The sequence below is a fragment of the Myodes glareolus genome, chromosome 12, assembly GCF_982192425.1.
Source record: "Myodes glareolus chromosome 12, mMyoGla1.1, whole genome shotgun sequence".
In the NCBI taxonomy this organism is placed as follows: Eukaryota; Metazoa; Chordata; class Mammalia; order Rodentia; family Cricetidae; genus Myodes; species Myodes glareolus.
Window position 1 is genome coordinate 21,305,726 of NC_142037.1, and position 14,505 is coordinate 21,320,230.

At 39.5% G+C, this 14,505-nt stretch overlaps 1 protein-coding gene across 1 annotated transcript in view; it reads left to right on the top strand.

Annotated features, from left to right (window-relative positions):
* Positions 1 to 14,505, top strand: part of Rnf17 (ring finger protein 17) — a 122,918-nt gene that overhangs the window by 93,192 nt on the left and 15,221 nt on the right. The window contains exons 26-29 of the mRNA XM_048441996.3: positions 309 to 595; positions 8,188 to 8,351; positions 11,675 to 11,794; positions 13,496 to 13,576. Of these exons, the coding sequence (XP_048297953.2) occupies positions 309 to 595; positions 8,188 to 8,351; positions 11,675 to 11,794; positions 13,496 to 13,576 (652 nt within the window). The remainder of the gene's footprint in view (positions 1 to 308; positions 596 to 8,187; positions 8,352 to 11,674; positions 11,795 to 13,495; positions 13,577 to 14,505) is intronic.

Sequence of the window (14,505 nt, forward strand, 5' to 3'; positions counted from 1 at the left end):
AGAGTCAAAGAAGCAGATTGCTTATAGTTTCCAGTGTCTTCTAGAGAAGTAGATAGCGGAGCTGGCAGAGAGTGATCTACCAGGTGTATGATGCCCTCTAGAGCTCCCACGGTGCTTTCCTCTTTTCTTTTCCTCCTGTGCCTGTCTAGTCCACCTCATGAAAGTCTAGTTCATCCTGGACTAGAGGAAAGGTTTTAGTTAAATGTTAACACATATTTGAATGATTTTTTTTCATTTTTTCTTTAGAATTTTCTTTGCTTCCATTTAGATATGTTTTTTGTTGTTGTTGTTGTTGTTTGATGTTACAGAACTAGTAAATCTAATAAGAACCATTCATCTGTGACATCTTTGGAAATCCCCCCGGAACAAGGAGATTCAACAGTTACTAAGTGCTTGAAAACTAACCTTGACACTAACAAGAAAGTTGCTGATAAAATCAATGAACACAAAGTACCTGATTCAAAGGAGAAAAAATCAGAAACCAGAACCACTGGATGCTATAAACCACCAGCTATTCCTAATACAAATGCATTTGAGGCAGTAGTGAGCTGCATTGGTGATGATGGAACTATATTTGTAGTGCCTAAATTATCAGGTAAGGTCTTTTATGTTACAAAGGTTTCCTCAGTAACTCTGGGCCTAGCAGCTCAAGTTTTCTAGTATGATAGAAAAAAACTGAAAGTCTTTGGGAATATTTACCCTCTCTGAATCTCATTTTCAAGGACTTATGAGGAGAACTAGATTATTTCACCCAGTGCGTGCAGAGTTTTTTAAAAATTCCTAGATAAGCTATTTGAGGGGTTTTTTTTCTTAAATTACTTTAAATAATAAATTAACATATGTTCCCAGTTCTCTCCAGCCAGAGGACTGGCTGTCTGTGTCCTAGTGTTTGTCTACTAATGTAATTTTTCCATAGTTGGAGAAGTACGAGACTGGAGACATGGTGGCTCAGTTGTTAAGATGCATACACACTGCTCTTGCAGAAGCCCGGAGTTCAGACCTGTTACTCCAGCTCTAGTGTATCCAACGCTGTCTTCTGACCTTCCTAGATATCCACATAGACATGCTTGTGTGCATATAATTAAAAATAAATCTTAAAAAAAGAAGAAAAGAACAAGCTAGAGAAGTGGCTCAGTAGTTAAGGGCATTAGGAGTTTCTATGATTGACAGGAGGGCGGAGGTCTTTTGCTGAGGCAGGCTGTTCCAGTACTAGATGCACCTTTCCCTCCCACATCAGTTGACCATCAGGGCGGAGAAACCAGCATCACAAGGTTTCTGTGGAATGCTTTGTTTGTTTCTGTTTATCTGATAAGAATCCTTTCTGTTTACCGGGTAAGAATCTGCCTGGATTGGGACCAGGCTCTCATCTTAGGACATTGTCAGCAGCACTGCTATTCTGGGACCTGCTTTGTGACCTAACAGCGGGTACCACAGGAAGCTGAACTTAAAAATGACCTTCAAAGAAAATATTAAGGGAAAGCTTCCTTCCTATAGCCTGTTAAAGTGGACGTGTTTGTGTGTGTGTGTGTGTCTGTCTGTCTGTCTGTCTGCATGAACGTACAGGCATGTATCAGATCCCCTGAAGCTAAAGTTGCAGATGTTTGCGAGACCTTTTGGCCTGTTATAGGGGTGCTAGGATTTGAACTCTGACCCTCATGATTGCTCAACAAGTACTCTTGAACTATCTCTCCAGCCACTTAAATTTTCTTTTTAGAATCTTTCTTAGAAGAACATCCTTATCAAAATCTGTGTAGCCAATACAAAATTTTGTAACTTAACAAAAACTTCTATCATAAAATTCAATGAACATTGTCTTATATTAAGAAAAAAACTATACTTTCAATAAACTATACTGTTTTAAATGTTTATTCTCCAACATTTTTGTTTGAAGATCAGAAAGTGTTATAGTCAAAGCTTTTTAATGTTTTATGAAACTTACTTAATAGATTCAAATATAATACTTTATAATAGTTTTTTAAAAAAGATTCAAGTCTAGGTGAGGGCATATGTGTGCCATAGCATGTATATGAGGGTCAGAGGACAGTTTTTGTAGGTGGGTTCTCTTTTTCTACTGTCGAATCTGGGAATCGAACTCAGATTGTCAGGTTTGCATAGCAAGTACTTTTACGAACTAAGCCATCTTTCTTTAAAGTCTCCATTTTAAGAGAAAATTTTAGTTTTTTTTTCTTTTTAAAGATTATCTTATTTTTCATCTATGTATATGTATCTGTTATATGTGTGTTGGACCAGAGGAAGAAAGAGAATCTTGGACCTCTGGAATTGGAGTTACCAGCAGTTGTGAGCCACGAGTATGTGTACTGAGTCCCTTGAAAAAGCAGCAAGCACTCTTAACCACTAAACCAACTCTCCAGCCCCCATTTTAATAGGTTTTTAAGAAATAAGAATACCTAAATGTGGGACTAGAGAAATGGCTCAGCGGTCAAGAGCACTAGCTGTTCTTCTAGAGATTTCTGAGTTCAACCATGTGGTGGCTCACAACCATCTATAATGAGATCTGGTGCCCTCTTCTGGCATACAGCATACATGCAGGTAGAACACTGGCTACATAATAAAATACTTACATAACATGCATACATAACATATGCATATATATATACATACATACATACATACATACATACATACATAACTTAATGTTTACTGTAAGGCAGTAAAGATTAGTCAGGTCTTTGAACAAGTTATTAAATGTAAAATATATGTCAGAATAAAAGAAATTAAGATCACCTGATTTTATTCTAAATCTCTTATTCAGTTATTTTTAAGTATATGTATGTGTTGGGGGAGGTATGCAGGTGTGTTTAGATGGCCATAGGGTCCAAGGGGCATTAGACCTGATGGAGCTGCAGGTGTTTGCCAGGCACCCCAGCCAAGCTCAGGTCCTACATACAAGAGCACTACATGATCTTAATCACTAAGCCATTTCCCCAGACCCGTAGACCTGTTTCTTTGTTTGTTTGTTTTTATGTAAGTGGGGGTGAAGTGGCTGCATATTTGAGGGGTGGAGGCCTGGGAAGGCCAGAGGAGAGTCAGGTCCTTTGGAGCTGACATAAGTAGGCTTTAATCTGGGCTCTAGACCTTTGGAAGGGTAGTAAGCACTCTTAAACACTAAGCCATTTTTTGAAAACTTTTTCTGTAAGTCAGTTTTGCTAGATCTTTTGTAAACCATACAAGAGGTTTTGTTTTGTGTGCTTTTTTTCCCTCAGTCTTAGGTTCCAAAATTAACATTTCAAAAAACTGAATCCCATAGTTAACACTTGAATATCTACATTTCATTTAAGCATGACTGAATAAAAACTTAGAATCGCCATATTTATTTAAAAAGGAAAAAGAAAATATAGGCAACAGTTCCTCTAAGCCCAAAAGTTATCTTTAAAATGCTCGCACGTTTTAAATTAGGCACACCAGGAATGATTTTAGTATGCATTGGTTCTTTATTTTTAAAAAAAAAAGAAAGAAAGAAAAACTAAACATACATTAAGTAGTAACTTTTAGGAATCTTAGAGGCAGATTAAGTTTCTAATCCCATTCTTTTTTGACATGTATTTCCTGTGAGATTGTTGCACTATGGCCAGATACCTCAAGACTTCAGTTAAGACCCGTGTTGCCTTGCGGTACCCGGAGAGCCAGAGGGAGCATTTTTCTCTATAGAATTCAAGGGGCCCCCAATGTAGATAAATCTCTAATGCTACAACCATTAAATTTCATCCTTCATTAGGACAATCAGAGATCCACATTAAACACAAAATAACGCACATTAAGTCAGAAGCACTCTTAAACTGTGTGTGTGTGTGTGTGTGTGTGTGTGTGTGTGTGTGTGTGTGTATTTTGTTTGAGACAGGGTCTTACCATATATGTAGCCTTGCTGCTCTGAAACTTGCTGCTGTAGCCAGTGGTGCCCCGAATTCATAAAGATCTACCTATTTCTATGTCCCAAGTGCTGAATCAAAGGCCTGTGTCTTCTAGCAAACTCAGATTGGTCAGCTAAAATTTGCCCTTAGAGCCACCGAAATATCATAGGCTTAATTTTCCCCATGTTAAGACAAATTACAATAGAGATCTCTCACTTTTTTTTCATTTGTTTTGGTTTTTTGTTGTTGTTGTTGTTGTTTGTTTCTCTATGAACCCCAGGCTGTCCTGAAACACTGCTAGACTAGTCTGGCCTTGAACTCACAGAGGTCCACCTGTCTTAAGGCGAGCACCACCACCACCCGACTTCAGATTTTTAATTCAAATTCAAATATAAGGAAGACAAGTTTCTCAAGAGTTTTTTTTCTTGGTTCCACAGCACAGCAAGGCTATACCAATGACTTCAATATTCAAGCCTCTGACAGTGTAGATACTTTATCTCCTATCAGTTTGTACTGTAAACTGACCAAGAAAGAGCCAAATCGTTCCCACTTGGAGATAAAAACTAAGCCAAAGTCTAAAGGTGCATGCTAAATCAGGCTACACTGGAAAGCAAAGTGAGTGTTCTGCCAAGCTGAATTTGAGCTCTGCTGTTACGTAGCCAGCCATTCAGCATTCAATGTAGTCCTCAAATTGACAGGCATTTCAAACATCCCTTCCTTAGTAATTGGCACCAAGAGCACAAAACAAACCAAGATCCTGACCATAGGGGCTTAATCTTAAAGTCAGAGAAGAGTTCAGCAGCCAGGAGTGCTCAGGATTTCGCTGTTGCAGCTGGAGCTTTAGAGCAGAAACAAGTAGGCCAAGCTCAGCTATCGATGTAGAAGGGACTTGGATAATAGAGTTGGTGTTACAAAGGATTCACTAATGAACTTGCTTAGGAGACATCAAGTCACACAAAATAGGGTTTGCTAAGGGAGACTGCCTCCAAAATACCCCAAACTTAAGTTAGTATGCTGACCAGAACTGTTAGAGATAGGCAAAATTCAGGATGCTAGGATGTAATATTTATTTACCAAAATTGACCAGCCATTAGTCTCCACTCCTGGAACTAAGGAGACAGCCTTGACATACAACCTGCTGCTAGGCCCATTTCTCTGTCAGATGTTTCTCAGTTTCTCAGCAGACAAGGGGGCAGCACAGGGTGACAACTGTCTTTCAGTCCTGGCCTGCCCAGTTACCTTTTGGTTTTTTGTTCGTTTGGATGGGGTTTTTTTGTTTTTTGTTTGTTTGTTTGGTTTTGGTTTTGTTTTTTTGGTTGTTTGAGACAGGGTTTCTCTGTAGCTTTGGAGCCTGTCCTCGAACTCACTCTGTCGACCAGGCTGGCCTCAAACTCACAGAGATCCACCTGCCTCTGCCTCCTGAGTTCTGGGATTCAAGGTGTGTACCATCACTACCCATCTCCCCAGTTAACTTCTTAAGAAAAGCATAATTTTCCAGGTGGCTAAGATGATCCTAGGTAACAGCTGTTTGAAACATGACAACACAGTGTATTTAAAAATAATTTTGGCAATAATTTCTTTGTAGTGTAAATCTCCCATCAGCCTAAATGGCCAGACTTGAAATCTCCTGTTTCTATTTAAATTGTTCAAAATGTAACCTAGGACCCAGACCTGAAAGAATTTGAAGGATAACACCACATGTGGAATGATAAGCCCAAAGTGTACAAAAATTAATAACGTCTATTTTTGGCCGGCTTCCCTTTGGGCATTAGCCAGAGCCATGTGTACAATATGTCCTTCTTTTCCAGAGTATAAATTCTCATGGGTGGGGATGGGTGCATATTTCTGCTACAGTACCAGTCCTGAAGAGTCAAGGTAGGACTGGAGATTTTGTTTAACTTGCTTAAAGCCCTGGGTTTGGATCACTGGCACCATGAAAAATCCTTTCCTGCTCTGAGATCAGAAACATGTTCTACTATATCATTTTTATAGAAGACATCTACAATTCTGCTTTCTAGGTTTGGTTTTCTTTATTTTTTTCTTATTATATGTCATTGAGTGACCAGGAGCTTCTTTCTTTTTTCTTTTGAATGTTTAAGATAGCACTTCTCTGTGTGGCCCAGGTTGACCTTTGATTTGCGTCTCTTGGTAGTGCTTCCTAAGTGGTAGGATTACAGAAATGGACTACTGGACCTGGCCTTTATAAATTTGTTTTTCACTTTAGTCTTTAAAGTATTCGAGAATTGTTTTGTTTTTTGTTTGTTTGTTTGTTTAGAGAGCTGTAAAGAAGATATTTGACTTCATTTTGTAAAGCTTTATTAATTTTGACTTAGTCCATTTACTTAGTATGGCTCACTTTCCCTGCTGCTAGGTTGTGCTGCCTTTACCACAGATGAAGGCTCCACCCTCAATAGTATGATTACCTGCATAAGATCCGCAAAGACCATGCCAATTGACACATAGACATGGATGGAGGGAATTTCTGCAAGGCCCCACCCCAAGATGAATAGCCTAGCCATATGCACACTTAGAAAATGTATAAAATGCTCATGGATTTGGGGGAGGTGGGATGGGAAGAGTTTGGATCAAGGAGAGGGAAGTGGAAAGGATGCAAATGCAGCATAAAAGTATAAAATTCTCAAATTAAAATATTCTGTACATGTATTGATTTTCTAAACAATTCTCATTTATTCTGTGTTGGCACCTTTACCAGAGTATTACCCTTAGTCGTAATATAGTCTTTTTCCTCTTCAGTATATATTATGTCATGTCACATAGTTATTTAATCTGTTTCCCATAGTCAGTGTAAAAAAAACACAGCTCTTTTCCAATTGGAATGAAAAAAATCATTTATTCTGAGCAATATATGAGTGACCATGGCTCAGGAACATGGATTCAAGTTTCCCTGAATGACATGTTCCAGTGTACAAATGGTTGCATTATTTTCTTATAGTCACATAACAAACAAAAATAAAAAGATCGTAAACCGGTGCATCTGGATGCTCTCAATGAAAATAGAAAATAAAAGTTTGAATTTGTTAAAATAAGAAATCACAGCAAATATCTGCAAGTTCTTAAGGCTGCCTGGGTTTCGAGTGCAAATGCAATGTGTGCTTTCTGAAGTGATCCCTAACTCACGTAACTAGCTCGCACAGACTTAGACTCAGGAGCCTCATTAGGGGGACACCTGATGATGAGGGTTTGGTAACTATGAATATACTGACATTTTTTTTCTTAGTTGCTGAGCACCTGAAAGAGTAAGCCTGTGAATACTTGAGACATAGAATAACAACAGCTAATCTAGCTTAATTTGAGATGTTTAATCACTAACTAAAACTGTTCGACTGTCATAAACTGGTATCCCATCTAGTCCTCTTGGTAGATGCAGTGGGTAGATGCAGTCATACCCAATTTACAGAGAACACACTGAGACTTATACACCTACCTAAGATAGCAGAACTAAAGAAGCAAGACAGAGGTGATCACCGACTCCAGAGCTTCCCTTCAATGGAATTAGTCATAGGAGGGCATATAGATACTGTGAAAATAATGAGACAGTTTGTAGTGAAAAGAAAAGTTAGGGCTGGGCTGAGGAGATAATCATAGGTAGATTCTGGGGATTTACTAGCCAGCCCAGTCTAGCTGGCTAAAACAGTGTTCAGTAAGAAACCCCATCTCAGAAAGTGAGAAGCAATTAAGGAAGGAATCTGGCAATCAGTGTCAGCATTCATGAGTACTCGCATGTGCATGCACACATTACACACACACACACTATTAGAAAATACATTTTTTTAGAAAGCTGACCATGGTGGCACTGAGGAGACAGTGACAAGTGGATCTTTGGGGTTCACTGGTTAGCCTGCCCAATCTTTAGAGCTAGTTCCTCACTAGTGTGAGACCCTGCCTCAGTAAGACACATGTGCATACACAAATGAAAGTTAGAATTTTAGCTTCTGTCTTCAGTATTCTCTCGGCCTAAACATAGACTAATACATGGCTTGTGCTGTGCTTAGCTGTGCCCTCAAACTGACACCTTAAACTCAGTTCTTTCATGTTAGGTTGTCTGGTAGCTGTTAATGGAAAAGAGTACTTTGATATTTGATATTTTCAGAAGAGCGAAGTATTTGTGTGCTGTTAGTGAAACTTTTTAAAAAACAGTGTATTAAGTGCCGACTGAATTAAATGTTTATAAAAATTTTATTGGAAACGTGATCTTAATTTTTTGTATTTCCTAAGTTAGGAAGTTAATAAGTTGTTGGTGAAAAGTAAGTAATAACACATTTTCCTAAATGTATTATATTTTCAATAAATTCTTCAGAGTTTGAACTCATCAAAATGATGGATGAAATTCAAAGTAATTTAAAGTGCCTTGGTCTTTTGGAGCCATATTTCTGGAAAAAGGGAGAACCTTGTGCAGTGAGAGGATCTGATACTTTGTGGTATCGTGGCAAAGTCATGGAGGTTGTGGGAGGCACCATCCGGGTGAGTCTAAACGTTAGAGGAATACATGGTCAGACTTTAGATGAAAACAGCTTTTGGGGAATTTAGGAAGATCAAACACACTGTATTATATTATTTGTAACAAGGATTTTCCTTTCATTTCCTTTTTGTTGTTCTTGGTATTTTTGTTCTGTTTGGGTTTGATTTTGAAACACAATCTATGTAGGCCGTCCATGCAATTGGGGATCCTCCCACCTCAGCCTCCCAAGCGCCAATACTACAAACCTGCACTACTACACCCAGCCTTGGTTTCCAGATGTAATAGAACCTGAATGATGAAGAAATCATTGCAGGTGTGATGTGACTGCTAGTGCCTAATGGACATACCACTTAGCTGTAACTGGTAGCCCTATGTAATCGCACACATGTTATTAAGTAAAACAACTTGTTCTTGGCATAGCTCCTTGGCAGAGTTGTTTAAGGCCCGGCTAGTCTTATCAAGTTAGGGGTTAGTTTGCCTTTCACAACAGTGAGGTAGCTTTTATATTTCTCTCAGAATCTTTAAGGATTGCTTCATGCATTGAAAAATGAAAATGTAAAATATGGTATAAATACCTCCATTTACCAGTAAAGTGATGAAATTGATCAGATATTTTATTAGCTATATAATACTAGAAATTTAACTACTAATTGAGGTGGGGTAAAATATTAAAGAAAAATATTTTGCATTTTTACTTAGACAGAAATTTACCTGTTTGATGATGGTACCTAATAATTACATAGTTCAAATTTCAGCTTCTTCCACATGTGTAAATTTTGTAGAATTAACATGCCTCCCCAGCGAAAAATCACTTCATGCGCTTGGTGATTAATAAGGAAAGAACTCATTACTAATAGGGCACACCTGAATCTGAGTAATGCAGGGAGCCCGCCCTGAACAGAAAGTCTAACCAGCTTGTATACACCTCAGACTCACGCATTCTGCCTGTGCTGTGATCCTTCCCTCTCATTCAGATCCCTGCTCCAGGGCCCACTTGGAGCAGTTTAAACAGAGGCAGGAGACTGCAAGCCTGGCCACTTGGGCAGATGGGAGATTTACACTGCAAGGATATTATTTCCTAGGCCATACAGAATTATTTCTTTTTTAAAATTATTTATTATTTTTTATTTGTTATATGTGTATAGTGTTCTGTCTGTCTGTCTGCTTGCTGGTCAGAAGAGGGCACCAGATCTCACTACAGATGCTGTGATCCACCATGTGGTTGCTGGGAATTGAACTCAGGACCTCTGGAAGAGCAGTCAGTGCTCTTAACCTCTGAGCCATCTCTCCAGCCCCCAGAATTATTTCTTAAGTCCATACACCAGTGTTGTTTTTTTCCAGCCGTTGTTACCCACAGTTACCTTGCCCACCTGGCAGAATCATGCTTCTCCTGATAGAGAGCGCAGGGGACTTAATGGCAGGCCAGGGCTTGATGTTGTTGTGACTCTATGCTGCCCGCTTGAGCTTTCCTGCAGAAGCGTGTTCTTTGATATGGTGCGGGCCTAATGGCCAGTTGGAAGTTAGGGGTGTCTCCTTGTGTTCTGGGAATGGAACCTAATTGGAGGTGATCTTAGTGCATAAACCTTAGCAGCAACCAGCCCAAACTTCAGTTGTGTTGCAGGGCTTTCTTTCCTGGCACTTCCAACAGGCCTGGGTACACAACTTACCTTACAGCTATATTGGAGGCAGCTGTCCTTTAGCTAAACTTTGTGTAACTTAATGTTTTCTTTATATCATCAGTTTCACTACTTCAGGTTTCTTCTGCATCATGAACACATCACCACACTGAACAACATTTTGAGAGAGATTTTTTTGAGGGCTATATTGAGAAATCTTGTCTCAAAAGCAAGCAAACCAAAAACCTTATTTTAGTGCTCCTTATTTTATGACAGTTTAACAATTGAATGACCAAAAGAAAAACATTTCCAAAAAAGCTAGCTGAGGTATTTAATGCCCAAGGGTTTCATTTTTTGTTTTTAAAGTTTTATTTTTAATTCAAAATATGCACATATTTATGATACATACAAGTGAGTGCAGGTGCCTTCGGAGGCTAGATCCCCAGAAGCTGGGACTACAGGTGCTGTGAGCGACTTGATGTGGTTGCTGGGAATCTTAACCTTGTACTTCTGGAAGAGCTGTGAATGCTCTTAACTGCTGAGCCATCTCTTCAGCCCTGTTTCGGTGCATTATTTGTGCGTAGGTGTGGGTCACGTGCACCAGTGCATACTTGAGAAGTCAGAGGGAAACTATGGAGTCTGCTCTCTCCTTCCACTTGTACATGGGTTTCAGGGATTTAACTCAAACTGTCAGGCTTACTCAGCAGGTGCTTTGTCTGCTGAGTCATCTTACCAGCCCTTTAATACCCAAGTATTAAAAATAATAATAATAAATTTGATTTAAAGGCTACCTGTATGACTACTTCTTTTAACAATTAAGTTTCATTCTCTATGGAATGAGAGAATATAGATTTTCTTTTTATATGTCTCAGTATATAGGTCTGGCTGGTCTGGAACTTGATATGTAGACCATGCTGGCCTCTAACTCAGAGATCCACCTGCCTCTGTCTGTACATGCTAGGAAATCCTGCTATTGCATGCAAGCTTTTAGCTTGTTTTGTCCTTTTGAGACTGTGTAGCCTAAGCAGACTTCGAAGTCCAAATCCTCCTGCCTCGACCCTTCTGAAACTGAGATTGTAGACATGTACCCATGCGTCTCTGTTCCTTTGTTCACATTTGTTGTTTGAGACAGGGTCTTGCTATTTAGCCATGTCTGGCATGAAACACACTGTGAGCACGTACTGTTCTTGAATTTGTGACAGCCCTTCTGCCTCTCTCCCAACTACCAGAGTTAGATCTGCACCAGAAGACCCAGAGGATTTGTTGCTTTTTAAACTTTAAAATTTTGTCATCGTCAGGGATGTGTTAGGAAGGATGCTTCCTGTCCTAACTTGTGGAGGTCAGAGGACAGTCTTATGGAGTCATTTCTTTCTTTTCACCTTTATATGTGTTTCAGGAATCAAACTCAGGTCTTTAATTGGTGGGGAGTGGGGGTATTTTGTCTGCATGTATGTCTGTGTACCATGTGCATACAATGCCCTCAGGAGGCAGAAGACAGTGTCAGATCCCCTGGAACTGGAATTAAAGACAGTTAGTTGTAAACTATCATGTGTTGCCAGGGACTGTCTGACCTCAGGGTCCTCTGAAAGAGTAGCCAGTGCTCTTCACTAATAGGCCGTAATACTCCACCCCCAACTTTTTAAAACTTTGAAATCTCCTTTGTCATCCAGCTTTTAGATACATTTTAATCAAAACTTGGTCTGTTTCAGGTGCAATATTTAGATCATGGGTTCACTGAGAAGATTCCACAGTGCCATCTTTATCCTATTTTGCTGTATCCTGACACACCCCAGTTTTGTATTCCCTGCCAGCTCTATCAGACCTTACCGGTGAGCAGAGTAGTGTGTGGGCAGTCACTTAAATTTGTCTTATATCATTAATAGTTTAGAAGTTAGAGTATATAATTAAGACCCTTTCAGTTGTAATACGATTTTTTTCTTTTTAAATTTTGTTTTGTTGTTGGTTTTGTTTTGTTTGTTTTTAACAGGGTCTCACTATATAGCCTTGGCTGTCCTAGAACTCACTAAGTAGACCAGCTGACCTCAAACACATAGAAATCTTCCTGCCTTTGCCTCTCAAGTGCTGGAATTAAAGGCATGCACCACCATTCCTGACAAAGGGTTTGTTTTTAATGTGTCTGAGAGTTTTGCCTGCACATATGTAAGTGAACCATATGCGTGCAGTGCTCATGAAGGCTGGAAGAGGGAGTAGAATCCAAGGAACTGGACTTAGAGATGCTGGTTAGCCAGCATGTAGGTGCTGGGAACCGACCCAAGTCCTTTGAAAGAACAGTAAGTGATTATAACCACTGAGTTCTTTTTCCAGTCCCCATCCAGAAATATAAAATTAAAAACATGTACAAGTAAAAGACAACTCAAAGACCTTTAACGAGAAAGACTACACAGTTTACTGAGTATATAAGACCTCTGAGTAAATGACAGCATGGCATGTGGTCACACTCTGCTGAGACTGTCCTAAGCAGTATTTCTTCAATTTTAACAATAACAAAGCTCAAACAGTAAATTCTTTTCCTGTTGAAGTTTCTGGGGCTCCAAGGTCAGAGATGGCTTGGCTAGGTGGTTTGGAATTGAGTCCTTTGTGATAGTGATTGAAGATATCACTGAAGTATATCCATTCATAAAATTCCTGGAGATCCAGGATCTATTTGCAAAGGGCTCATCACATGGCTGTTGTCTTGCCTAGAGGCTCTTGACACGTTAAGAAGTATGTCCTTTGGTGAATATATACTGTTGGCCTATATGAGCACTGCATGGGCAGATTGAACTGTTTTTAGAGTTTTAAATATGACATGTTGTCTTTAATATAAATTTAGGGGTTTTTTTTAAAGAGGGTTCTTTTTGTAGCCTTACAATTTTTGAGAAAGGATGGTTTATAGCCCTGGCTGGTCTCTAACTCCCTCTGTAGCAGAGGATGACCTTGAATTCTGATCCTTCTGCTTCCACTTCCCAGGTGATTGGGTCATAAGTGTGTACCACCATGTCTAGTTAATATGACGCTGATGATCAAACCCAGGCTTTCATACATGCTAGGCAAACTCTCTACCAACTAAACTGCATCCCCTGCCCTAGTTTATGCTTTGAAAGCATAAAATGTTGAGTACAGTAGGGAGAAGCTCAGATAAATATGAATTTCTTAATAGATATCTTCTATTTTTCTAATACATATGTTTCCATATGTGGGTATATACATAAGTGTGGGTGCTACAGAGTCAAGAAAGGGGAGTCAGTTGTCCTGGAACTGAAGTTACAAGTAATTGTGAGCCGTCCAACATGGGTGCTGGGAACCAAATTCTAGTCCTCTGCACGAGGGGGAAGACCTTGTCGCTGCTGAGCCATCTCTCAGCCCCTGGATAGGAAATTTTCAAGATGATTCTTCTTGGCTGCCCATGATATTCATGTGAATTTGGTTCTACCACCAGGCACTCCCTGCTTATAGCTGTTTCTTTGTGTTTAAATTTATTCTTGCTTGGTGTCATGTTATGGAAGTATAAGTGTGTTCATTCTACATAGGTTGGAAATGTGTGGCAGCCAGATGCCATAGAACTGCTTCAGGAGCTGCTTCCAAAGAGAGAGGTGGACATTCACATTATGGTAAGTTGTCTTTAAAGTATTAGTCAGTTGAAACTGTTTGTCATGAAGTATTATAATCAATATAATTTGAAGAATATTTTTGATGACAAGCCATTTTATACGTGTTCATATGAGAATATAAATTATTTGTAAAGGTTACTTTGGTTGTTATGCTTATTTTAAATAAGCCTAATTTTGAACAAGTTCCTGAGAAGTTTCTTAAGCACTAAATTGGATGACTGGAAGATCTGTTACTTATAGTTTCGTACACAGATACAGAGCAATATGCCATTGTTGATACGCATCAATAGACACCAACTGTGCAGAGTCTGCTGCCATACAGCATTGTGTAAGGTGCAGATGGTCCTAGCAGAGTCTGTCATAATCTCTGTCCTCAAAGGCCTCCCCCCGTTAGTGAAGCGAGACATCCGTTCTGCAGAACAAGATGAGCCAGGAGACAGTGGAGAGGCAAGCACAGCAGCATTTACAAAGGAGGGAATTGAAGGTGACGGTCCTGACAGGGACCCAGAACTCACAAAGACATACTGGGACAGCGTAGGGAATAGTCTGGTAGAAGGGTAGAGGTTTCTAGAAAGGGGATTCTGAGCAATAAAGTAGTAAGGTTAATCCATAGCCATTTGAGACCTGGCATTGAGAGAGAGGAAAATGGTTAGGAAAATATTTCTGCATTCAGGAGCCATAGGCTCCACCTAATTAAGAAAGCTGGTAGGTTAGTGCTAAAGGTTCCTGCCCAGCTACTCCGAAGAATCCTTGTCAAGTCACCTAATAAAAGGTAGAAATTAATTTTTTTTAACTTAGTCAAGGTAATTTTCTTTACAGCTTAGCTTTCAGAGAAAAACACCATTTGGTTTTGCAGACTGAATGATCAGTGTTCCTTAGCTCACTTGGCTCCATATCTCGCCTAGACATGCTTTTCCGGCATTAGATAC